General features: G+C 38.6%; 3 protein-coding genes across 3 annotated transcripts; 1 reads left to right on the plus strand and 2 right to left on the minus strand.

The window, feature by feature from the left end:
* Positions 1–1,347: 1,347 nt before the first annotated feature.
* Positions 1,348–1,791, minus strand: LOC307156505 (histone H2B-like). The gene has a single exon (XM_079867916.1). The coding sequence runs from the start codon at positions 1,766–1,768 to the stop codon at positions 1,394–1,396; it is 375 nt and encodes a 124-aa protein (XP_079724042.1). The 5' UTR covers positions 1,769–1,791; the 3' UTR covers positions 1,348–1,393.
* A 3,835-nt stretch (positions 1,792–5,626) lies between these two features.
* LOC307156330 (uncharacterized protein) lies at positions 5,627–14,449 on the plus strand. Its single transcript, XM_079867623.1, has 19 exons — positions 5,627–6,799; positions 6,959–7,088; positions 7,408–7,485; positions 7,682–8,071; positions 8,540–8,638; positions 8,881–9,113; positions 9,233–9,411; positions 9,572–9,665; positions 9,769–9,878; positions 10,142–10,267; positions 10,410–10,524; positions 10,841–10,903; positions 11,072–11,126; positions 11,390–11,481; positions 11,815–11,932; positions 12,089–12,190; positions 12,287–12,457; positions 12,869–13,045; positions 13,337–14,449. Exons 1-19 carry the CDS (start codon positions 6,701–6,703, stop codon positions 13,546–13,548), a joined length of 2,643 nt encoding a protein of 880 aa, XP_079723749.1. The 5' UTR covers positions 5,627–6,700; the 3' UTR covers positions 13,549–14,449.
* A 2,605-nt stretch (positions 14,450–17,054) lies between these two features.
* Positions 17,055–25,612, minus strand: LOC307155269 (uncharacterized protein). The gene is made up of 7 exons (XM_079865831.1): positions 23,758–25,612; positions 23,069–23,249; positions 20,576–21,105; positions 20,006–20,384; positions 19,391–19,455; positions 18,721–18,764; positions 17,055–18,005 (listed from the first exon to the last, which is right to left on the minus strand). Exons 1-7 carry the CDS (start codon positions 23,968–23,970, stop codon positions 17,969–17,971), a joined length of 1,449 nt encoding a protein of 482 aa, XP_079721957.1. The 5' UTR covers positions 23,971–25,612; the 3' UTR covers positions 17,055–17,968.
* Positions 25,613–26,998: the final 1,386 nt, after the last annotated feature.

Here is a 26,998-nt window from a genome sequence, read left to right on the forward strand (position 1 = left end):
ACGTCTGTCCCCAAGTTTTCCGTCATTTCCACCTCCCTCAACAAAATCCACTTTAATAGACCCACCTTAAATATTTTATTTACTTGGTAATCATGGAAATAACTGTGAAAAGGATGTATTAGTTGAAGATGAAACTTCAGGCACATGTGCTCTTCAGCACAAGAAAATAAATCAAGGTAAGTCAAGCTTTTATACTGAATATTTTTATTCAGCGTCATTTCCACCTTGTCTGTAGTTCGGGTGAATTATGTACAACAAATATGAAAATAATGTATTTATGTTTATTACGAGTAAACAACATAAGTCACAAAGTGGCTAAGCCTGACATGAGGGTGTGCTAATATTGCAAAAAAACTGCTAAAATGTCATTTCCACCTCCGTCATTTCCACCTCTGAGAAATTTGAGGCGTAGATTTGGACATGATATATGCTGTTTTTGTGCGTTATTGACATGTTCTCATGACATATTTGTGCTTTTGGACTGAGAACTTTATATATCACCATTCCAGTACACTCTAAATGTATTTTTATTTATCTATATTTATATGAATGTTTATATAATTTGCATATCATTTGTAATCATTATTTTTAAAACTATTAGGTATACTGTTCAACTCATATATGTTAAATAATAAAATACATGGTTAAAAATATTTTACACTGGCAATTTAAGTAAAAATAAACAGAAACAATCTTTCCACCATAAACCGTAATTTCCACCACTTTCCACCACTACAGTTTTTAAGAAAAAAAATAAGAATAACCAATGATGAGGATCTAAATGTATTTTAAAATAAGTAGTAATAGTTCATTACTCACAATATATGTGTGAGTGACTTATAATAAACATAGACCTGAGCAAAAATGAGATGCTGTAGGCAAAAATCCCAACTCGTGGCATTTTAGCAACTTTAAATGAAAATGCATTAAGTTCATGAAGTATTAAGATTTATTTTGTTACATGATTAAGTAGCCACTGATGTTGTTGACAGATACATAATCTTATATAACAGTTTTACAATATTATATTGTAATAAAATACATAAATTGAAAAGTGGTGGAAATGACCAGGCTCTTCAGAAAAACTGTTAAAAATAATAATAATCCATGGAATTCTAAAACTGCCCACTGTTATATTGTGTTAGAAGACAAATGAATGAAGCTAGGAAGATTGTTTTAAGAGTGTTTTAAGAGAGTGAATTTTAAATAAACTCAGTGCCAAAAGTGCTTCTAGTTGGAGAATCACCCTTTTATTCTTAACCACACCCTGCTGAAACAGGCCACCACTGCCTGCCACAAATAAAACAACAAATTCATTTTACAAGCTCTTCAAAAGAGAACATGGGTGGCTCTTAAAAGAGCCTTTGGGTAGCTGAGATTAGCAGGTGATGCTTTATTTGGAGCTGGTATACTTGGTGATGGCCTTCGTGCCCTCAGACACAGCATGTTTAGCCAGCTCACCGGGCAGCAGCAGTCTCACAGCGGTCTGGATCTCTCTCGATGTGATGGTGGAGCGCTTGTTGTAGTGAGCGAGACGAGACGACTCACCGGCGATGCGCTCGAAGATGTCGTTAACGAATGAGTTCATGATGCCCATCGCCTTGGAGGAGATGCCGGTGTCAGGATGAACCTGCTTCAAGACTTTGTAGACGTAGATAGCATAGCTCTCCTTCCTGGATTTTCTGCGCTTCTTTCCTCCCTTTCCGGCGGTCTTGGTGACGGCCTTCTTAGATCCCTTCTTAGGCGCGGACTTGGCTGGTTCAGCCATGATGCTGTGTTCTTAGAGCTTACGAATCAATGTGAGCTTGAAAGACATTAGGGGCTTTTATTCACTACCATATGCTAATTTACAAAGAGAAATGGGAGCTTCTGATTGTCTGTTTTGATCATAGACTGTAAAAAAATATGGACGTAGTGTCCGTGACGTCACCCTTAGGTTTCTGAAGAGCATTTTTGAAGCCTAAAGTGGGCGGAGCCGGCCGTCGCCATCTTGGCCTTGCGTCACTCCCGGATAACAGAAAATAGGCAAACAGGCGGAGCGTGAGTGGAGCTGAGGAGCCTGGCCTGGCTATCTGAAATCACCTAGCTCGACGTGATCGAGTTAGCTGATGATGTAAAGCCAATTAAACGTTCCTATTTTTGCCCTTCGAAATATTATAATAGTTAAAAGACATTACAAGTGAGACTGTACTTCGAGAGTGTTTGTGTGTGACAGTGATTTATGTGCATACATGTCCGTCACTCTTTCATGGTCCGTCAGCGTGGCATTGCTCAAGTTCGTAGAGAGCTTATTCAGTCCATTTTAAATTCTGATTTTGGCCGTCTCTCAAATGGGTTAAACCATAGATATATTGCCTTTGAAGTGCAAGTAAATGTGCTAGAAAATCCGCGCTCATTCATGTGCATTTATTGCATGGACGGAGAAAGCGCCGACGCTTGCATGATTTTATCTGACGTACATTTTATAATCCATCTGTTCCGTGAGAGCAGAACGAACGAGCATTTATTGACGTTTTAAATTTGAAAACCCCAAAAAGCAACGAAATTGTCAGACATCCATTAGTGCATGTTCACGGAGGAAAACAAATACAGCGCTGGTTGTTCTCTCGAACGATAACGACGGAATCCAAAGACGTACGTGGGCTTTGTACCCAAGTATTAAATTGTATGAAATAATCCCGAAAAAAAGCACAAACACTGCAGAGAAGGCAAGCTCAGCAGCTAACATTTGCTGAGGTGAAGTGACGGCTAGTAACAGCAGACAAACGGCTAGCACTGACAGCGGCAATCCATCTGTCAAGATAGCAAGCACATTTGGGCCGATTCCGGCTGAAATGCGTTACTGTCGGCTCAGTGTCGGCATCGGTGAAAAGATAATGGGCCAGAGTCGTGCCGACTGTGTACACAACACTTCTGGCTGACATACGGCTTTTTATGAAGGGCCAGTGTCGGCTTAAAGCGGTTGTACTCGCGCTGGCTCATATACGACTTTTTATGAAGGGCCAGTGTCGGCTAAAAGCGGTTGTACTCGCGCTGGCTCATATACGGCGTTTTATGAACGGGACAGTGTCGGCTAAAAGCGGTTGTACTCGCGCTGGCTCATATACGGCGTTTTATGAACGGGCCAGTGTCGGCTAAAAACGGTTGTACTCGCGCTGGCTCATATACGGCGTTTTATGAATGGGCCAGTGTCGGCTAAAAGCAGTTGTACTCGCGCTGGCTCATATACGGCGTTTTATGAACGGGCCAGTGTCGGCTAAAAGCAGTTGTACTCGCGCTGGCTCATATACGGCGTTTTATGAAGGGCCAGTGTCGGCTAAAAACGGTTGTACTCGCGCTGGCTCATATACGGCGTTTTATGAATGGGCCAGTGTCGGCTAAAAGCGGTTGTACTCGCGCTGGCTCATATACGGCGTTTTATGAATGGGCCAGTGTCGGCTAAAAGCAGTTGTACTCGCGCTGGCTCATATACGGCGTTTTATGAATGGGCCAGTGTCGGCTAAAAGCAGTTGTACTCGCGCTGGCTCATATACGGCGTTTTATGAACGGGCCAGTGTCGGCTAAAAGCAGTTGTACTCGCGCTGGCTCATATACGGCGTTTTATGAACGGGCCAGTGTCGGCTAAAAACGGTTGTACTCGCGCTGGCTCATATACGGCGTTTTATGAATGGGCCAGTGTCGGCTAAAAGCGGTTGTACTCGCGCTGGCTCATATACGGCGTTTTATGAATGGGCCAGTGTCGGCTAAAAGCAGTTGTACTCGCGCTGGCTCATATACGGCGTTTTATGAAGGGCCAGTGTCGGCTAAAAGCAGTTGTACTCGCGCTGGCTCATATACGGCGTTTTATGAATGGGCCAGTGTCGGCTAAAAGCAGTTGTACTCGCGCTGGCTCATATACGGCGTTTTATGAAGGGCCAGTGTCGGCTAAAAGCGGTTGTACTCACGCTGGCTCATATACGGCGTTTTATGAACGGGCCAGTGTCGGCTAAAAACGGTTGTACTCGCGCTGGCTCATATACGGCGTTTTATGAATGGGCCAGTGTCGGCTAAAAGCGGTTGTACTCGCGCTGGCTCATATACGGCGTTTTATGAACGGGCCAGTGTCGGCTAAAAGCAGTTGTACTCGCGCTGGCTCATATACGGCGTTTTATGAATGGGCCAGTGTCGGCTAAAAGCAGTTGTACTCGCGCTGGCTCATATACGGCGTTTTATGAACGGGCCAGTGTCGGCTAAAAACGGTTGTACTCGCGCTGGCTCATATACGGCGTTTTATGAATGGGCCAGTGTCGGCTAAAAGCGGTTGTACTCGCGCTGGCTCATATACGGCGTTTTATGAATGGGCCAGTGTCGGCTAAAAGCAGTTGTACTCGCGCTGGCTCATATACGGCGTTTTATGAAGGGCCAGTGTCGGCTAAAAGCAGTTGTACTCGCGCTGGCTCATATACGGCGTTTTATGAACGGGCCAGTGTCGGCTAAAAGCAGTTGTACTCGCGCTGGCTCATATACGGCGTTTTATGAATGGGCCAGTGTCGGCTAAAAGCAGTTTTACTCGCGCTGGCTCATATACGGCTTTTTATGAAGGGCCAGTGTCGGCTAAAAGCAGTTTTACTCGCGCTGGCTCATATACGGCTTTTTATGAAGGGCCAGTGTCGGCTAAAAGCAGTTGTACTCGCGCTATAACTTACTCGGTAGCTGTGTGTATTTACCATCCCAGATAGCACACGACTATTTGATGTGAAACTTACATCTGGAAGACGTATTTTAAAGAGTGTTTGCTCATCTGGAATACGTCTATTGGACGTTTCCTGTCAGATGTCAAATAGACGTTTAGAAGATGTCAGTTTAACATACATTCTAAATCATTCTAAATACATCTTAAAGACATCTTCTAAACGTCTATTTGACATCTGACAGGAACGTCCTATAGACGTATTGCAGATGAGCAAACACTCTTTAAAATACGTCTTCCAGATGTAAGTTTCACATCAAATAGTCGTGTGCTATCTGGGATCGGCCCGAGTTCGTTTTGTCACAAGCGGGCCACTTGAAAAAAGGTTTTGGCGGTTAATTTAACAACCTGATCTCACAGAATTACGTGAAATGAACACGACCCCTTAACCCCGATTTGCGTGGTGGTGGCACGTAATGTGTTAGAATTACGTGTCGGCACCACGCAAACAACACCCATACAAAGTCAATGAGGCTCATTTGTCGTGGTGGACACACGGATTCCCTGGTTAGACAACGTCACAATGGGCAGCGGTAAATGTTGTTTTCTAGTTTACGAAACGTCCTCCTTTTATAATTTATTGTAGTGTATTACTTCCGATTTTTGTTGTCTAAATAACAGTAAATTGTTTGTGATATAACTATCCGTTTATAGATGGAGTAGTTTTAAAGAATGGCCCGAGGCTGTGTTAAATAGATTGTTCCCTTTACTTTATTAAACCATTTACGATATTTTATTCTTTTCAAATGTATTGTCTGTCATAGCAGCGAATATTATTAATTATTATTATTATGAATCAGAAGACTTTCAGTCGTTACCACGGCAACGATACGTCACGTTACGCACGCTTCTTACCCATAATCACTGCGCTTTTACCACTCATTTCTCCCGCCACATGACTACAGTAAGTATCTCAACCCCTCGGGGTGTTTGTTTGTTAAAAAGCACGTAAAACCTTTGCTGTTATTTCTTTAGTTGTAGCTGGATTTAATCATCCATAGAGTTTAGGTTGAATTTGTTAGTGTTGCATTATCATTTACACGGCTACCCGCCGAAGTAATTACGTTAGCTAGCCAGCCAAATGACAGCTGTCCCGACCCCGGCACAGTAGGAATGTGGCACTTCCACAACAAAAATCAGTTTAAACTCATGTATTTGTCCATGTGTTGTGAGGACAACAATTAACAACGTGTTGTTGCAGTGGTTAAAGTTTTATTTAAAGTGCAAAGTAAATGTCAGAAGTGTAACTAAGGTGAATTACCGCAATCGGGGATGGACTAGAATAAAAAAGTGGACCGGGAGTCTTTCCAGAGGATTTGACTGCTCAGTGCGACTCAATGTCAATGACCGTTCATACATACCTGATATAATTAATGCATCATTAACTTGTAATTAACATAATTATCCTGTAACACTTTCGTGCCATACTTTTGTAAGACTTTGCCATTTTAGAAGACACTGAATCATAATTGTTACTTTAGTTATGTGTGACATTGAGAAGAGAGAGCAGTAGATATTATGAGAAGCGTTTTATGCAACAGGACAGTAGAAGACCACCTTTTCCATTATTTGTAGGCCTAAATAAAAATAGATTTGTGTTGGTACTTGCTTGTGTCAAGTGAATGTGGTACAAATCTGATATTTGTACAGTAAGGATTGATTTGTATTGTACGTAGTGGTTGTGATTGATACATAGTCAGTTAATAAGTACTTTGTCCTAACAATTAAGAAATTATCATTTACTACAAATGCTATTCTAATAATCTTTTGCTTTTTTCTTGTTTTACAGCTATATTGCAACACTTTGACTCCACCAACACACACACATATACACACACGCACCCAAATCAAACCAACGGCACTTTTAAGAGCCACTCTCTCTCTCTCGTTCTCACTTGTCTCTTTCGATCTCTCTCTTTCTCTCTTTCTTCATTTTGTGTATTGTTTTTATATTGTTTGTATTTGTTTGTGATGTCCCTCAATTCTGACATGAGGATCTTTGATGATCCCAATGATGCCAGGATCCACATGGCAGCATTAATTAGTGATGCTTATCTCCATGAGGCCAGGGTAAGGCTTGTCATGATAAGCAAATAGTGCCTAAGTCTGAAAATACTAATTGCTATTGCTTTTATAGATGTGATGTAAATGGTTAGTAAGACCCTTTTATGCAACTACTGAATAATGCTCAATTATAAGTGCTGCTGATATAAGTGCTCTGCAATATAGGCTGCCATGGCCATGGAAACTGCCTTTCCTAAAAAAAAAACGAGGAAAAGGAGGAAGAGATCCCTCACTACTAATCCACTGGTCACAGGCAGGCATGAGAAACGTCGGGAAACACACTGCCCTGAATCAGGTTTGTTCTTTACTAAAACATGATTACTGTATCTAAGAATAAAGATAATTCATTAAATAGTGTTTTGGTGGTTACACGTATTATAAAATGAGAGTCAGATACCACTTTGACAAAATGGTGTTGCAATGTTTGTGAAAAATGTTCTTACTAATATAGAAGATAGTTAAAGAGCATGCGACTGATAATCCTTACTTGTGTTGTGTATTAATAATTTATATAGTTTCCCTCCCTCCAGTCCTTATGGAATATTTTCATTTGGAAATGAATTGGTTTCATGTTATATTGATCAAAGGGTTAAGCAAAATGACTGTCTCTGCAGCTGCTTCTCAATCCAGAAGAAGGGATCCTGTGCATGAGGAGGGCTTTCAGATAGAAGATCAAGAGTTGGCAAGTCTTGGTGAGAATACTGAGTGTTACAGTAGTACAGTACACTACAATTTTTCCAATTTCCACCATTTATTTAATCATAATTAAGCATTATGTTTTGTCTATGCTTCCACTACTGACTCACAGTATAACTGATATATACTTGTGATCATAATCATGAGTATAGACCTTTTAAGGACAAGTGAATGTATATTTTTGTTTTTTAGAAACAAGACTCCAAGAGTTAAGGGACACCATAACTGCAGTCCAGGTTCCGGAGGGAACAGACAGAATGGTTTCTGCTTGGGAACAAAGGCAGCTTCTCACAGATGTGAGAATGAAAACTGCTAGGCCTATGCTTTTGGATGCAAAGCTCTCAGCCGAGAGAGTATTCATCCAAAACTGTCACAGATGCTGTGCTGTAGAAGCTGTGATTAGGTGCCTGGACTGTGTACCACTAGACATGGAGTTCCTCTGTGCTACCTGTGACATGGAGGCCCACAAGAGAAATGTCTTCCATGACAGAGAGGCTGTGTTCCATGGATTTCTTGAGCCCATTCCCCCTACAACTGCTGTGGTGGTGAATGAAAATGGCGAGCCTCAGTTTTGTGAACAAAGTATGTTAAAATTAGCATTATATCAAATTGCCTCATACTTAAAATGTAATTGTCCAAATGTTGTTGTAGATAGTGCACATGTTTATATTTAACAGTGTTTCTAAATGGCTTAGACATTTTTTCTAAAATGCTAATCTCATTCTAAGTTTATTCTAAAAACTCTAAAGTGCAAGTGTGAAATTTAATAGCTGAATAACAAAAGTATGATTGGTTTTGACAGTTCTGTCCAGCATATCTTTGACCAGCTAAGTCAATTGCCTCTTAATATTTTTCAAAATGTGCTTAAGCATTTACATGTTGTTTCAACATAATGACAATTACAGGTGGAATAGTGGTGTGGCCAGTTTGGATTAATTGTTGGGTTTTAAAGCACTATTTTGAAAATGAGGTTAGCGTTTTGGGAAATGCATCTAAGGGACTGAGGAGAAGCTGTAAATACACCCTTCATAACTTCTTTCTGTTTTGCAGTATGTCAACTGCCTGTTCCTGCACCAAGGTCAATTTGTGAATGCACTCATGACCTCACAATCACTCCAGGGAAGCATATTTCTGTGGTTACCATCAATGGTATGTTGTTCTGAAAGCCCTCCTTTTTGTGCAAGTATTATTGTACTAGAACTTTACTTTTGCACTGTGTGCAACGCAAAGCTTTTTATCACCATTTTCATTTTCAGGCAATGCCCAAATGCCATGTCAAATAGCTAATATATCATATATTTGTATCTCTGTATAGAAGGCAATCTGTTGCAATTTGATTACTGAAATTATTTTAGTCTTGACTACAGTACAGTATATTCACTTGTTCACAGGACGATACAATGTCTGCTTGCCTCGGAAATCCTGTCCATCATGCTCTGCAGAATGGACTCCCGATGTGAAGGACCTGCTTGTTTATCGGTACTGGCCAGCTAGCACCAGCTGCCAGACCCTATACAAGTTTGATGTCTTCACCTCGTTTGAGCATATGAAGGTGACTGCACCAGCCATGTCCAGACAGGCCTTCCTGAAAATGTTGGAGCACAGATCTGTTCAAGCTGGAAGGGTAAGTCTGCCTGAATATCATTGAAACATATAACAAACAAAATTATATTACTGTATACCTAATATTTAATTGTGGGCATTGCTTCAAAAAATTCTAACCAATCATTTCTTAATATGCAGACAGGTAGTATCTGTGCTGATACATTTCAGCGGAGCTTTTTTGAGTTTACCTTCTGTGAATACAAAGAAGAGGATATGTGCCAGGTCCATCATTTTGAGTGCCCAGCATGTTCTCCAGACATGTTGGCTGTCTGCTCTGATGGGAACCGAAAGCATTACCGCTTCAGCAAGTCAAAAGGGTAGGTATAGGTATTTTTCAGAAGTTTATTTTAGACTTGTCTAACACAAATAGTAGCCCTTCGGGTTGTCATTGAGTGATCATAACTTACATTTTAACAAATAGTAAATGTAGTACTTGTGATTTTTTATTACTGACGCATGTTATCTTATCATGGACAGGACTGAGGAGCCACCCATATATGAGGGCTTGTTCCTGGCCAAGGATGAGGAAGTTGCTACCTTTGTTGATCTTGTCAGAGGCAACATGAGAAGTGTATGAACATTAGATTTTTTTTTTTATATAATAGTTGGTTACACAGATATTTTAGTTTTGTGTTTTTATGTATCTTAAAATGTGTTATAAACTGATTTTATAGACAAATGACAGTGCAGTCTGCGGTATTGCCAAGTTCACCGCTGGCAGAGAGATGTCCAAAAAGTCTGGTGCTCAGATAGATGAGGAGGGCATTCAAGTTGCAGTTTGCAGGTGTGTGTGTCTGTGTCTGTGTGTGTGTGTGTGTGTGTGTATATGTGTGTGTGTGTGTGTGTGTGTGTGTGTGTGTGTGTGTGTGTGCGTGTGTGTGTGTGTGTGTGTGTGTGTGTGTGTGTGTGTGTGTGTGTGTGTGTAGCCAAGTATTATATTTATCATATATTTTGTTATAGGCACTCAGTTGACAGAGATGTGAGCTTAAGCCAGGCCTTACTGGGTCAATTGTTTCTTAACCACTACATTTTCTTCTGATTTATCAGACATGGGTTTCTTTTACGAGGACTGAACCATTACCGTGGAGAAATATTTGCTTACCCGATGTTTCTTCAAAGAGAGATGTCAAAGAAGGCAAATGTTACCTTCTTCTGTATGGATGTTACATGCAGGTAATCCTCATTGTCATATTGCAAATCCAACTCCATGATTAAAATGTCTTGTTTCTCAGCTTTACAGTGATGTTAGTCATTTTAGATTTCAATTAAAAATGGATCTTTGTTACACTCACATGATGCTGCTCCTGCTTTTTAGGTACTGGCCCTACCTTAACAAAGTAGCAGAGGGTTTACCAGAGCTTCTGCCATTAACAGAAATGAGGCCATTCCTGAGCGTCATGCATGCCAAAGCCCATACAGCAAAATGCGAGGTACATGCAATAACTTTAAGTCTGGTATGGCTGTAGCTATAGGGAAATAATGGGTCGGATAATAGAACGTGCTGTGTGTTATCTTTCACTAACTGCTTTTCAGCTGCTTTTTCAAATTTGTTGGACAGGGATTTTGTTTTTCCCCAACAAATAAAAAGCTTGTGTCATGAGATGTTTTAGAGATAATTGTATGCATTAATGCAATCTTCAATGCAAAGGATTAGTTTTACATTTGTGCATGTTATGCCTGATTGTATGATGTTATATCAAAACTTCTGAAGTACTGCTACATAACACTTCTCACTCTGTGTTGCAGGTGAAATGGGGTGGCAGAAGCCAAGATGGAGCAGGAAACACAGTGGGAGAGGAAGTGGAGCAGGTATGGTATTATTGTCAGTATTTTAACTATGGCTACAAAGGGTCTTAATAGAAACCATAACACCAAAAGGCACTTATTTGTCATCTAAGTAAAACGCCTGGTGTGAGGGATAAAGTACATCCTTTATGTATGAGTTAATTGTGTAAAAATGAGTTATTTTCTTTATAGGTGAACAGCTTTCTCTCCAGGGCAGCACTTGTCACAAAATACATGACAAAAGCTGGTTGGTGTTACACTTACATTACACGCTCTGGTAGCCTAAATAAATAATAATAAATACTTAATAGTGTTTTTACAGGGAATTAAAAAAAACAAAGTTTCTCTGTTCTGTTCTTACTAAATTTATCATTGTATTACTTCAAGGTAATTACCAGTTCAACTAACTTTTAGTGATAGGGTTTAGGCATGTCTGTTGGGTTTCTCTTATTGTCTTTTGAATGTGAAATCTTACTTTTTGGCTTGTGGGTGCCTTATTGTTTTCATCAGGAAGAGTGAACATGCTAACGCGACAGGCCATGGGTTGGAACAGAAGAAAGAGGGACAACCTTCATCAAGTGTTAGCCCACAGATATGTCAAAGTAAGGGTAAATTATAATTGAGATCCTAAGCACGGCCCCTTTCCCTCAATGCACCAACTACAGCTAGATCTGAAACTATTTGTTGATTAATTGTTTAATCATGTTACGGAAAAAAATATGCGACTATTTTGATAATAATCATGTTTTATTCATTTTAAGTAACTGAGGGGAGGTCTGCTTGCTAGTATACACAGATATTTAATGTGTTATTTAATGTTACACCTGTCCTGATGAAAGTCTTGTACCGAAAGCTCAAGTAAAATTGGTGGTTTTTGCATTGTGGTGGTGCATAGAGCTTTTTTCGGACATTTTGTTATTTTTTCTATTTAAAAGATCACAGAGAGGGCAAAGGTGGAAGCTGCCAGCCTTAGCAACATCAAGGAGCAGCACAACCTTGATCAGGAGACAATACAGCAGTGGGTGTGTGATGTTAGACAATGGGCGGTCACAGGTAAAACATGTAAAGTACACTATGTATGTGTGTATATACACACCCACACACACATCTGTTAAGGACTGTACCCTTATACAAATAATAAAAGGTGGCTATATTTTGAAAATGTCACTAATTGTGTCTCTTGTCAATTGTTTTGTTTCACCTATTTAGAGAGAGTCTACACTCCAGGTTGTACTGAAGAGCTAAGGGCTGACATTGAGAACATCACTGTAACCCTTTTGCGCAAGAAGCAAGATCTGTATCGTCAGCATGGTTTGTTGTCAAATCAAGTTATTTAAACGAATAAGACTTTAAAAAAACAATAATAATCTGGGATTATGACAGTTTTCTTTTCATTTCGATTTGCAGATAGCAACCAGGCAAGACAAAGAAAGAGAAAGAAAATGACAGAGTTGAAGAAGAAGCTTCGCGAAAAGGTCTTGCAATACAACACCGTAGTGGAAGGAGATCCGATTGACGAGGAGTTGGCTTGCAGTCTGACAGAGGGATATATCCTACCATGGGAGAGACATGAAGATGGTATGATATATATGAATTGCTATATTCCATATTTCCATATTTACCATTGTCCTTTTTGTTACTTGTCATGCAACAACACAGGAATGGGATGATATATTGAAATAAAAAAATATCATGAATACCAAAATATGGAAATATTAATCACGGAGCATAAACATTGAATGGTGTGCTGTAGTAATCATAAATAAAATGCTTGACCATCACAATTTCACAAGCTCTCAATTTGAATGGAGAATTATATAATTCAAATTATATTATTGTGACTTTTATTCATATTTTGAAATTGTTTATATTCTACAGAACCAATGCTGTCGCTAAAAAGATTTCTCAGAGAACATAATTCTGTTATACTTGTATAATATAATAATAAACATTCCTTGTCCACTATTCCATTACTTTCCCCAACCAAAGGCAACACCTTCAGGTTGAAGAGATCTGTCTTCGACCAGGTAATGCTGCTGAAACGCTTGGAGGAGGAGCAGAGCATCCTGGTAAAGGAGATGTCTCAGCACATCAAGTACCTTCTGAAGCAAGTGCAAGAAGTGGAGTCACTCAGAGGACAGACTTTGGAGCGCATCAAAACCAGCAGTATGTACAAGATCTTTAGATTTTAGTATCATGTATTTATTTATTTATTTATTTATAATATAGATTATTGTAGTAATATAATATAGTCTATAATATAGATAATATAGATTACCAGCTATTTGGCACCAGTGTGCACAATGTAAAAGTTGTAAATACAGTAAATATAATGACTAAAATGTAATGTTGAAGTTGCAAATTCAGCATTGTAAAATGCAAAAATAGTTAGAAATGTCATGTTTTGTTTGATGTGTCATCTTTCTCTTTCTATTTTTTCCCACAATTCCTCTACAGGTTTCGGTGACCTGACAGAGGATGCTACACATGGGCTCAACAGTGTCCTCAATCGGAGGGGTCACTCACTTAGAAGTCAACACAAACAGGCTGTTAATGCATACAGCAGTATAGCCACTATGGAATGTGATTTCCTTTCCATACAGGAGGACATTGAGGAGTGGGATGACAATGGCTTCACCAGCCCCGAGTCTGAGGAAGAAGACACCTAAAGACCACTGCCAAACAACACAGAGGAACTGGAGATTTGTACAAAAAATCTTGCCTTGCCTTTGTTTTAAATAGCTGTACCAAAGTATCTACAGGAAAGTTTTTGTAGATTCTGTATGTATTTTTATTTAAAAAAAAATAGAAAAACATTGAGTTATTTATCTCTTCTAACATTTGAGCTTGCTGATTTCAAACCAAAACTGCTTATTGCTGCTTTAAATAATTAATTGTCATCATCTTTGCATGGAAAAATCTAATGAAGATTCAATGGCAGTCTGTGTAATTTTAACAAGTATAATTTGAATGTACTTTGGTATTTCCATAATATAAGTGAATTTATATTTGTATGCAATTTGCATATACTACCCATATTATTTTGTAGTTTTTTTGTAGTTATAGCATACTGAATACAGTCAAATAGCATTGAAACCATAAATGTTATTCTTTTATGTTTTCCATATGACATCATCTAAATGTACAGACAGACAGACAAATCCAAAGAATTTTCACTTACATCCTGTAAAACTGTATAAAGAAATGTCTTTGTAACTTGTGATGCATACATATGCACCACTGGTAACCACAGAGCAAGCAGAGTGTGGCCCCGCTGGGCATTACTGGTTGTAGCACCACCCCAGCAGAATACGTCCCTGGATTGAAGGTCCAGTGGCGCCGCAAACCTGCTCCATCTCTACCATCTCAGATAGGGGTGCCCCAAATTTAATGAATCAGGCAGACTCCTGGCCTTCTTTCTTTTATTTTGTTTTTATTTTATATGCAAAGCCCTTTGAAATGCAATAGTGTGAATATTTAAACTCCTTTATTATTTTGAATAACTTAATTTTTCTTGCTCTCATTTTGTGATTTTGTGCCATTCTAATAAACCCATTTGATGGAATTGTCTGTTGTGTGAACCTAATATGCTGCAGCAGGAAATGTTCAGTTTGCATTATCAGTGACTTGATACAGACTTTTTTCACAGCTACACTCCATGATAAAGCTGTTGTTCTCTTGTACTTATATGGCACTTCTACTCCACTACATCTCAAAGGGAAATACTGTACTTTTTACTTCACTACATTTATCTGACAGCTTTAGTTACTTTACAAAGGTGGAGTTTTGCACACAAACAATATGAAGAGTATAAATTAGGTACTCAACAGTTTATACAAGAACAGTTAATGCATTAGTTGATCGACAGAACTTTAATTGCCAGCTATTTAGATAAGTCATGTCATGTAAAAACATTTCATGGTTCCAGCTTCAGAAATGTGAAGATTTTCATCTAGATTATTTTAATAGATATTTTTAAACATTTTTAGGTTTAGACTGACAAAACAAGCAGTGTGAAGGTGTTATTTTGGGCTATGGGCTCTCGATTAATAAAAATAAAAAAAATCAGCAAATTCATCCATAATGAAATAATCATCTCATGCAGTCAGAGACTAAACTGTTCACCCACAACCAACTACAACAGTAAAATCCTGCTTTTACATTAACACATGAGGAATAATAATATCATGATAACAAATTATTAGTACTTTTACTTAAGTAAATGATCTGAAAACGTCATCCACCACTGACATCATTTGAAAGTACTATTTGGGCACCTAATAGGCCCTATGCACAGCTGCACTACTTCCTGAACTTCAGCCAGCTCCTTTGTTTCCTGTCTGCCATTATTGGACAAACTGATTAATCCAGGTGTGTCTGATTATTGTTGTTGGTCAGACACACCTGGATTAATCAGTTTGTCCAATAATGGCAGACAGGAAACAAAGGAGCTGGCTGAAGTTCAGGAAGTAGTGCAGCTGTGCATAGGGCCTATTGCATCTTTTAGATTAATGCTGATGCTCATAAGTTCATGACTCTATCTAAAACACCCAAATAGTCTGTTTTTTGCTTGGCTGCGGTACATACATATGTGCAGTATTGTTATAATACTAAATTTCTAAAAAATATATAAAAGTTGAGGTCGGGGCCTCAAAGTCCTCACTGAAACTATGCCTGAGCCAAGGCTGTGTCCATGTAAAGTTAAAATTTAAACTTTGTTGTAGGACTAAACCAAATATATGGTTGGAAAGGGCTCGACCTGAAGAGTAACATATGTCAGTCTGAAGGTTGTAAATGGCTCCTGCTTTGAAATATTGACCTCTGAACCTTGACCTTGGTGCATGTTTGAAAGCTTGTCATTCAGGAACAGAAAGGGCTACAGACATGAAACCAACTGTTATAAATAGCTGTTGACTTCAGCTATATGACTATACCCATATGGGTAGAGTCACCAAGAGGTTTTGCTATCAAAAATGGTCAAACTTGATTTTCACCTATTTAACAGTAAGGTATTTAAAATTGTATTACACAAATGTGATTCCCATCCCCTTTAACCCATCAGTGTATTCTTGCATCATTATTTACAAATCTCAATTTCAATATATTGAGACATATATTTTTAAACTACAATTCCCTCTAGCCGCGCCATGCCACTTCATACTAATTAGTACCATATTTGTAGTTTTTTCTGTTTGCAAACATTAGGCTGTGATTAGGGTTGTAAAAAGATGTATGCACTGAATATATTAAATATCTAGTACAGCCGAACTAGTACTTACACTGTATTTAGATGTTGTGTGATATGCAAAAGTAAAGATTTAGGTTTATTTCGGATATTTTCCGAGCTGGAAAACAAAACAAATCAGCGTCACAGTAGTTCTTCCGGTTTGCAAAATAGGGTTTTCTAAACACATATCATGATAATATCTTAATGTTTAACTGCAGCCGAAGCATATATTACAATGAATTTATGTGGTTTACTTTAAAAAAGCAAACCGGTGATTAAGGCGATTTTAGCAAGTAGGCCCATATACACGCGTTTCGGGATTATGTTCACACTCGGCTGGAGTTACATAACGTACCTCCCTAATTACACATCGGAAGTGTAATTTAGGAGCTTTAGGCATTTGTATATTGTATAATTAGAATTTCAAAATGTTTGTTCGGCCCCTATGACTTAAATAAAATTGTTACGTTACACAATACTGCATTTTGTTAGTAAGGATTAAGGTGCTATGTAAATTACGTGGTCAATGATATGAACAGTGTGTGGTCAATGATATATGGACAGACCTGAAAAACACCCATAATAAATTAAAACATTTACAGTGCGTACTCACGTTGTTTGTAATAGGCTTAACTTACTAATATAAGGCTACAAATTACTCCTAAATGTGTAAATATGTATATAATTTCCTTTCTCTTTTCCTTGTTGTTATACAGGTATACATTACCTTTATCAAAGTCTCAATAGGCTATTAACTTTGCTAATGTCCATATATTAACTCTCCTTATGTGATTTATGTCCATATTAAATTATTATTGTGGATTTACTGATTATCAAATAAAGTTTAACTGGAAGTTTTCAACCATCCCCTTGATATAAAACAATCCATAACAAACTCGCTGTCACAGATTGTCAAACTTCATAATAAAAAACAAATCTGAAAATGTCACATAGTACACTTCATTTATTTTGTTAGGTATTGTTCATGACAGTGAAGTGAATAACAGAAATGGCAAATGAACAACAAATATAGTACCAAACAGCACTTTATTTAAGATGATCTCAATTCCCTTATTTGAAGTGTGTGTGTGTGTAGTCCCATTTGTGAAATGCACATTTTCATTACCATCAAAAAATTAAATAGTTATTTTTGTCAACACACAATCAGCTTCAAGATGAGTAACTGCTACATAGGGTTAGTCCAAACAGTATGTTATGCAAATAAGGACATGGAATGATTTCATAGTTAATTATGATACTGTAATTTAGCAAGAGGTTGAAAGATTGATAACAAAAATTAAGGCATTTCGAAACCTGTGAATAAAATGGGAAGTTGCTCATGTAGTTTAATTTTATATTTGTGGCGGAGGTTATTTAATATGAAATCTTAAATGAAACCGTGTCCTTTTCAATATTGAGCTATGTCCCCCAATAAAGCACTCCAACTGTGTGTGTCATCAGTGGACTGAACATTTTGGTAGTTATGAAAGGATCAGTTGTTGCCCATAGTTTAGCTTGTCTGAGTCAAAATACAATCAATTGTAACTTTTCCATGGTCTGTTGGCAACAAAACAATTCATATTGGAGTCCTTCAAGTTTAAGAAATGTTAAGTCTGTTGACTGTTGCACTTTATTGAATCCATACAGATAAAAGAGGCAGCAACAAGCTTGAATAAAAACCATGAAGAATATTAAAGTTCAAATTACATTACAAACTGTTTAGCTGATGTAACATGACAATATTATGGAACAATACAAGTGGACAACAACAAAATATGTAAAGAAAATACACTTAACAAGAACAAGGAAAAAATGCATGTTTGCAATGTATGTTGCATATTTGCAGGCTAGCTGCATGGGAATCAGGCTGGCTGCCAGGATGGAGGCCAGGTCTTTCCACTGAGAAAAACATAAATGAATAGAGGGAAGTTGAGGGAGAATTAGTTAGTATAATACACATTGAATTGATTGTCATGAATGTAACATTTACTGTTTTACAATACTTTGCAGAGTAATGCAGAGCATCAAGAATCTGTTGTTCCAGAGTGGGGATGAGGTGAGCAGCTTAAAAGGTCAAAATGTTGTGGAATAAAATAAATCCTCTGACTCACAAATAAATGTATCCATTCGCAGTGTACTAATCGTCAAACCCTGAAACCCTGATGTTTCCTCTGACTATACCATCAACATCTCCAATCACTGCATTCCTCTTCTAGAGACTTGCAGCAGAAACTCACTGCAGCAGTTACATTTAAATAGTGAATTTCACTTTTGGTTTCATATGGCTGTGGATACACTCACAATTGTAAACAGCATACAAAAACTGTTTGCATGATCATTTTTCTTTAATAATCTCTACCCATGACAATGTCTTGTCAACAATCCCAACAAATGAAAACAGTACATTACACTACATTTATTCATTTAGCCGACGCTTTTATCCAAAGCGACTTACAATTGCTGTTTATGTCAAATGTCGCACGCCTCCGGAGCAACTAGGGGTTAAGAGTCTTGCTCAGGGATGTACAGAGTACACTCTGCCAGTACAGAGAGATCCAAGAGCCCAATAATAAAATGCATGTAATCGTACATAACCAAAAGCTATTTAACATACCACATTGTGCAGGGCTGCCAGTCATAAAGATGTTCTGTCCTCCCCTGTGGCAGGAAGACAAAGACATTGTAGGAGTGAAAATATATTAATTGTTGACATAGTTTATATACTGCATATTTAGAATAATAGTCATCAAATAAGATCCATGACTGACACTTCAAGCTAAAGGTATTTACAGGATGCCTACATATCCAGCTCAATGTTGTGACTTAGACAACAGCATTTTGTCAAGGTAACATTAAGTAATCACTGTGAAGCTGCTTTCATACAATCTGTATTGTAAAAAGCGCTATATAAAAAGGTGACTTGTCTTGACGTGGGTGTCTTTAGGGGTAATAATTGTTTTTTTGGGGGATAAATAATAAAAGCGATAAAACCATTGTTTTTATAATCACATATTTGTTGCTGCATTTTAAGTGAAATTTAACTTGGTTAAGGTTTTGAAATGACAATAGCCAATAGCATTATTTAAAGGTATAGCGGAGGATCTTTCCGAATTTTAAATAAGTCCCGCCCTCTCCACTTTTTGAAAAGTTTGATTGATTCACCAGAATGATTGACAATTAGGAGGACCAATAGTATAGAGAATCCACCCGGAAATAAAAAATCCTCCGCTATACCTTTAACTAATTGAGAGGAAACACTGTTATCCAGTTAGTCATTGTCCTACCTTTCTGTTCCTTGTCTTTATTATTTCACGGACTGGGAACATTTCAAGCCGATTGTGAGGGCAATCTGTAATTGTAAGGAATATATTATTTGCACCAATGTCCACAATATGTGTAGTATTTTGTGTGCAGGAATCAATTCACAATGCACACATTTATGCATTTTTTCCACTGTTTGTCATTAGCACATTTAGCTCCTCCTAGTGAGATTTGAGAACCACAGGAGTATCAAAGGCTGCATGGTTCTATTCAAAATCTTTGTTTCTTTGCCATCCCTTCTTTATGTTGTGTCTCCTAATGGACTGTTTACATTTTACATCGCTTGCCACAGAGCAGATATATTTTACACTGGTATTCTTTACACTGGGACTTTAACTTTGCAGCTCTCTAATTACAGGGATGTGTAGACAACCATCAATTCAATTACTATTTATAGAAAAAATAATAAAATAATATAGCATCTAGGCATACAGTATAATTGCAATCCTGAATCAGATCCATAATAAATCAATACTTTTTAGAGGGTTTACAAAAATCACATTAACTTCATGACGATTATGCAGGGGTAAAATGTCTGTACAATACTTAGTGTATTTAGTGCATAGACTAAAACACACCTTTAATTTTTTGTGGTCTTTTACGTTGCCGTGGACCCTCCAGTGGTGGCTGCACAGCTGGGACCTGGTGTGCTGGTTCATGGAAGGGTGGAGCTGGGTGTGGTGGTTCTCGGATGGATGGAGACAGGTGTGCTGGTTCCTGGATGGATGGAGCCAGGTGTGGTGGTTCTTGGATGGATGGAGCCAGGTGTGTTGGTTCCTGGATGGATGGAGCCAGGTGTGTTGGTTCCTGGATGGATGGAGCCAGGTGTGGTGGTTCTTGGATGGATGGAGCCAGGTGTGTTGGTTCCTGGATGGATGGAGCCAGGTGTGTTGGTTCCTGGATGGATGGAGACAGGTGTGTTGGTTCCTGGATGGATGGACACAGGTGTGTTGGTTCCTGGATGGATGGAGACAGGTGTGCTGGTTCCTGGATGGATGGAGACAGGTGTGTTGGTTCCTGGATGGATGGAGCCAGGTGTGGTGGTTCTCGGATGGATGGAGCCAGGTGTGGTGGTTCTCGGATGGATGGAGCCAGGTGTGCTGGTTCCTGGATGGAGACAGGTGTGTTGGTTCCTGGATGGATGGAGCCAGGTGTGGTGGTTCTCGGATGGATGGAGCCAGGTGTGGTGGTTCTCGGATGGATGGAGCCAGGTGTGCTGGTTCCTGGATGGATGGAGACAGGTGTGTTGGTTCCTGGATGGATGGAGCCAGGTGTGGTGGTTCTCGGATGGATGGAGCCAGGTGTGCTGGTTCCTGGATGGATGGAGACAGGTGTGGTGGTGTGTGGCTGGAAAGACTCAGGTGTGCTGGTTCCTGGATGGATGGAGCCAGGTGTGCTGCTTTGTAGATGGAGGGACCCTGGAGTGCTGGTTTGTAGATGGATGGAGCAGGGTGCGGTGATGTGTGGTAGGAAGGAGACGGCTGTGGTGACGTGCAGACGGATGTAGTCTGGGTTGCTGGTGTGCCAATGGATGGAGCCTGGTTTTGTGATGCTGTGGCTGGTGTTTCCTGTTGTGGTGACTGGATATGGGTGGTAGGGGTTAAGTCACACGTCACCAAATGTAGGACGAAGTTCTCCTCTTCTTGAGGTAGTTGGTCTGAGTTGAGTCTTGTCCAACCTATAAATGGACATGGAGAACACACAAATATAATATATAATATGCAAACGCCGGTGCTGACCGGTAGGATGCTACTGCCAGTGATGCATGCACTCGTCGGGAGAGTGGCATTAAGCAAAGTTGAATCTTCTGTAAAAACACTGAATACTGCTCTTATTAATACATGTGCAGAAAAAACATTAGTTCAAAAATCGGGGTTGACTTGCTTTATTTTTTATTTCAGCCAGTGATGTTGGGAAACGTTATATGTTTTGAAAAAAAACACATAGTCCACCCTGCTCTTATCAATATGCTATTAGTTAAATAGCATTAGATAGCTATTACCGATGTTGGGAGAAACTGTTTATTATTATTTTCAATATGCACATTGCTTCTCTGTATAGCATCACCTGGTTGGAGAGGCAGCAATGTGTAAAGTTTGGCTGATTGTCGACTCCTAATGTTAATTATTGTTGTTCCAGTAAAGTGGATTCATTTCTAAAATAAGTGGACTAAACAGGTTATCTGTCACTTTTTAGAAAGGGCAGGGCGCGGGATAGTAAAAGTAATATAGTAACATGACAAGTAATGTAACTAGTAACTTTTAATTCCCTGTAATAAGTAAAGTAATATTATAACTTTTACAGGAGTAACAATTCCCTGAGTAACTTGACCAACACCGGTTGAGGTCTCAGTGACTTTCATGCCGTTAGGTACTTTTTTGCACATCCAATCTCTATTCGCAGTGGCACAAGTAGTAGATTTACTTTGACTATGTTTTAAAAAAATACATTAACATTAACACAAGTTAGTCTTAAAGGGCAAAATTAGTAGGATAGTCTCTTGCTGTTTGTAAACACATGATTCAAAGTTGGCCCATGCAGAGAGAGCGGCGATTGAGCGAGCTCCAAAAGAGAGTGAGCAGTGTTAGCAAGAACAAAGCAGTGAATCAGAGAAATAAAAGGTCTTCTGATTGTTTCATTTCGGTTACATTCTAAAGCACAAATAAACATTACCCCACCTCCACAGAACCCTGTTGGAAAGAGCGACTTTGGCGGATTTTGTGTGAATACAGCCGAAGCCACCGTCAGCCTTTAAGATATGTCTGCTATAAGTGTGTGTGTAGCTCAGACACACAGACCTGTATGATGGAGAGAGAACACAGAGGAAAGAGAAGGAGACAGCAATGTAACCTGATTGCTACGTTACTATAGAGTCAGAGTCCTGGGCCCGTATTCTTAAAGATTCTAAGAATCCTCTCAGAAAACTCCTAATTTAGCTTAAAAACTTTTACATATGAGTCTTAGCTTAAGAGTGATTCTGAGAGCAACTCTTGAGCAAGGAAAAAACAAAAACTTTTATCTTAGTGAGGAGGCGGGGCTGACCCCATTGCTTTGTGTGACAAAATCTTTTGAAGACTGTGATTGGTTGGTTGTCCACGAAGGAAAACAATTTTTATGTATAGGGTCTATTCTAAGCCTTCACATTGAAATTACATGCGTAATCTGGCGCTATAGCATTTATGTGCTGTAACGGAGATGTTAGCGTGTCTTTAATAAGATCGGTCACTAAACATGATCTCTGCATTATCTAATCTATAGCGTCTTATAGGCTAACTCACTGTCCATCAACACATTTCTTCTCCCTCTTCATCTTACTGCCACTTTAAACTCCCACATTTCTAAGAATTTTCCTAGAATTTTGTCACTAGGAGCTACTCTTTGCATTAAGATTTTTTATGAATACGGCCCTGGCTTTTATTTTATGAGAAACCACAGGAAGTCCTGTTTCCCATTTGCGCTAGCTTCCCAGCTGAGTGTTTAGGCTCTTTTAAAATGACTCTAGGTTGCAGCTAGGCTACAGCCAGATCAAAATTTCTAGTCTTTGCTGTTTGGAAATGTACAGGACAACACCAACAATTGTACAACGGATAGTGAATACATGCATGCGTATGCATTTCAAGGTTAAATAAATGCAATCTCACCTTCAACCATCAATTTATAGATGGCATCCACATTATCAAGGCATTTCTTAGCGGATGTGCTAAGGTGGGCATGCATTGGCAGCATTAGTTTTGTTTTAGTATGGCACGTCCCTGTCACCACCTTAGGAGGATGGGCAATTAGCAGCAGGGGCTTCATGCCAAGGGCATACAACTTCTCAAGCTGGAACAGAGAGGTAGAGAGATCAATTAGATACACAAAACTGTAGTTTACAGCTGAATTTTACAGTTTACACTGGGACGGCAGTGGCTCATGTAGGTTGTCTACAAATTCGGAAGATTGGTGGTTCAATCCCCGGTTCCACTGAATCAAGTGTGGAGGTGTCCATGAGCAAGACACCTAACCAAGACACCTAACCTAACACCTAACCTAACCGAGCTGGATGGTGCCTTGCATGGCTGACACCGCTGTCGGTGCATGAATGTGTGAAGTTACATCAAAGCTAGGAAACATCTACAAACAATTTTTACAAAATTTTTGGATAGATAAATGTGAGGATTTGTATGAGTTTCAACTCCCTAGATATAATAGTAGGAAAAAACAGTAAACATGAATTATATTTTTATTAATAGTGTGGATGTGAGGCAATTTATTAAACTAGTCAATTTATTTGCTTATGTGAAAATAATAAAACACTTTTGGTGAATGAGATGATAGGAAAACTACATACCAGAATGGCAGCATCATCAAGAACGTGGGACTTATTTTTATTTTTTTTCATAGATGCCAACCACTGCTTCTGCTGACTTTTAAATTTTTCCATCTTTTTTTGGAGTCTTACATTTTGGGGTTGTTGATGGTTGCAAAATGAACAAATTTTAAGTCCACAATATATTTTTTCCCCGCAGTTTGGGCAGGTCTTTTTTTGTGACCCTCCAGCCATTTCTGAACAGAAATAGATGGAAGTGAGAGAGATAGATAGACTGAAAGAGTGATTAAAAGAGAGACAATAACAGAAAGAGAGAGATCGAAAGAGACAAGTGAGAACGAGAGAGAGAGAGTGGCTCTTAAAAGTGCCGTTGGTTTGATTTGGGTGCGTGTGTGTATATGTGTGTGTGTTGGTGGAGTCAAAGTGTTGCAATATAGCTGTAAAACAAGAAAAAAGCAAAAGATTATTAGAATAGCATTTGTAGTAAATGATAATTTCTTAATTGTTAGGACAAAGTACTTATTAACTGACTATGTATCAATCACAACCACTACGTACAATACAAATCAATCCTTACTGTACAAATATCAGATTTGTACCACATTCACTTGACACAAGCAAGTACCAACACAAATCTATTTTTATTTAGGCCTACAAATAATGGAAAAGGTGGTCTTCTACTGTCCTGTTGCATAAAACGCTTCTCATAATATCTACTGCTCTCTCTTCTCAATGTCACACATAACTAAAGTAACAATTATGATTCAGTGTCTTCTAAAATGGCAAAGTCTTACAAAAGTATGGCACGAAAGTGTTACAGGATAATTATGTTAATTACAAGTTAATGATGCATTAATTATATCAGGTATGTATGAACGGTCATTGACATTGAGTCGCACTGAGCAGTCAAATCCTCTGGAAAGACTCCCGGTCCACTTTTTTATTCTAGTCCATCCCCGATTGCGGTAATTCACCTTAGTTACACTTCTGACATTTACTTTGCACTTTAAATAAAACTTTAACCACTGCAACAACACGTTGTTAATTGTTGTCCTCACAACACATGGACAAATACATGAGTTTAAACTGATTTTTGTTGTGGAAGTGCCACATTCCTACTGTGCCGGGGTCGGGACAGCTGTCATTTGGCTGGCTAGCTAACGTAATTACTTCGGCGGGTAGCCGTGTAAATGATAATGCAACACTAACAAATTCAACCTAAACTCTATGGATGATTAAATCCAGCTACAACTAAAGAAATAACAGCAAAGGTTTTACGTGCTTTTTAACAAACAAACACCCCGAGGGGTTGAGATACTTACTGTAGTCATGTGGCGGGAGAAATGAGTGGTAAAAGCGCAGTGATTATGGGTAAGAAGCGTGCGTAACGTGACGTATCGTTGCCGTGGTAACGACTGAAAGTCTTCTGATTCATAATAATAATAATTAATAATATTCGCTGCTATGACAGACAATACATTTGAAAAGAATAAAATATCGTAAATGGTTTAATAAAGTAAAGGGAACAATCTATTTAACACAGCCTCGGGCCATTCTTTAAAACTACTCCATCTATAAACGGATAGTTATATCACAAACAATTTACTGTTATTTAGACAACAAAAATCGGAAGTAATACACTACAATAAATTATAAAAGGAGGACGTTTCGTAAACTAGAAAACAACATTTACCGCTGCCCATTGTGACGTTGTCTAACCAGGGAATCCGTGTGTCCACCACGACAAATGAGCCTCATTGACTTTGTATGGGTGTTGTTTGCGTGGTGCCGACACGTAATTCTAACACATTACGTGCCACCACCACGCAAATCGGGGTTAAGGGGTCGTGTTCATTTCACGTAATTCTGTGAGATCAGGTTGTAATTTAAATCCTGAGGAAGATCCTGCAGACGCAGTCACGCAGACCAACGTTTTCGAGAGGAATCATTCATCTGAAAAAACGAGTAAGTAATTTAATTAATTTGTTGTTATAGTGCTGTTTTATGTATTAATTGTCAAGATAAATATAGTGTTGTTTTATATCTAACGTTAGATCAGATATTTACGATGATAATACGTTAACGTTACTTCATAATATCCATTCGGTCCAGCGAGTGTTGATGAGCTACGGTCTCTTTTTAGGATAAATTTGAGTGTTTTTTTTATTAGAAAAACTGCTGTGCTGTAGGCCTATCCAGTGCACTGGATTTTGGTTAATGAAATGATATTGAGTTATATTCCTGTGCTCAAATTTAGTCAGTCAATTCGTCTTTTTTAACGAGTGATTAGTTCATATGAGTCGAATCATAGGAGTCGGACTACGCTTTCGGCGCCATAGTTCTCTATACAGGCGACCACTGATCTATATAGAATGACATTATCCCCTGGTTTCACAGACAGGGCTTAAGACTAGTCCTAGACTAAAATGTAAGTCTGAGCTGTTTCCACTGAAATAAACTTGCACTGACTGATCTTAAAAATATATCAGTGCCTTTTTAGTTTTAAGATGCACATCGGTAATGTTTTTTTCTAAGCATGTTTATAAAAATTACTTAAATGTCCTAATTGATCTATGGTCTAATCCTGGCTTAGTCTAAGCCCTGTCTGTGAAACCGGGCCTATATATATCAGTGCAGGCGACTCTTTCTGATTTGATTCACTAACCTCTCAAAAGAGTCATTTATTTGTGAATCGAACTACATTGACCACAGTGTACTACACCCGCGGAGACAACGTGTAGGCTACAATCTGAAATAAAAAATAAGATTTATTTGGTTTTAACACTCCTGTGGGGAACTCCGAAACGGAAAAGCGTTAGATACATAAGAGAAGCTGCAAAATAAGTGCAGCTTCTTAATTCATTGTCTTTGGCACGTCTTGTGTTCTTGAATGTAGCGTAATCTGCTTTATTTTATTTATTTATTTATTGCGTAATCTGCTTTAAACACTGTGTAATGTTATTAAAATGGTAGTTCTTAACATTTTACGGCTGAGGGGATGTTAACTTACAATGATTATGAACGAACATCTGAACGCACTGTTTGGAATCTGACACCAACACTTTTTACAGATATTTTGGTAACACTACAATAAGGTTTCATTTAATGTAGGTTTAACTATTATATTAGTTAAGATGGACTAAGAATGCACAATACTTAAGCATTTATTAATCATAGTTCATTTTCATTTTGACATTTGCTAATGCATTATTAAAATCAAAAGTTGTATTTGTTAAGATTAGTTAATGCACTGTGAACTAAT

This window comes from Squalius cephalus, assembly GCF_949319135.1.
Source record: "Squalius cephalus genome assembly, chromosome: 3".
Lineage (NCBI taxonomy): Eukaryota > Metazoa > Chordata > Actinopteri > Cypriniformes > Leuciscidae > Squalius > Squalius cephalus.

Coding starts and splice junctions, on each gene's coding strand:
- LOC307156330 (XM_079867623.1), top strand. CDS start 6,701: ATGTCCCTCAATTCTGACATGAGGATCTTTGATGATCCCAATGATGCC. Junction 8,072..8,539: donor GCCTCAGTTTTGTGAACAAA/GTATGTTAAAAT, acceptor TCTGTTTTGCAG/TATGTCAACTGCCTGTTCCT. Junction 9,114..9,232: donor GATCTGTTCAAGCTGGAAGG/GTAAGTCTGCCT, acceptor CTTAATATGCAG/ACAGGTAGTATCTGTGCTGA.
- LOC307155269 (XM_079865831.1), bottom strand. CDS start 23,970: ATGGCTGGAGGGTCACAAAAAAAGACCTGCCCAAACTGCGGGGAAAAA. Junction 21,106..23,068: donor CTATAAATTGATGGTTGAAG/GTGAGATTGCAT, acceptor GTCCATTTATAG/GTTGGACAAGACTCAACTCA. Junction 18,765..19,390: donor TAAAGACAAGGAACAGAAAG/GTAGGACAATGA, acceptor TTCCTGCCACAG/GGGAGGACAGAACATCTTTA.
- LOC307156505 (XM_079867916.1), bottom strand. CDS start 1,768: ATGGCTGAACCAGCCAAGTCCGCGCCTAAGAAGGGATCTAAGAAGGCC.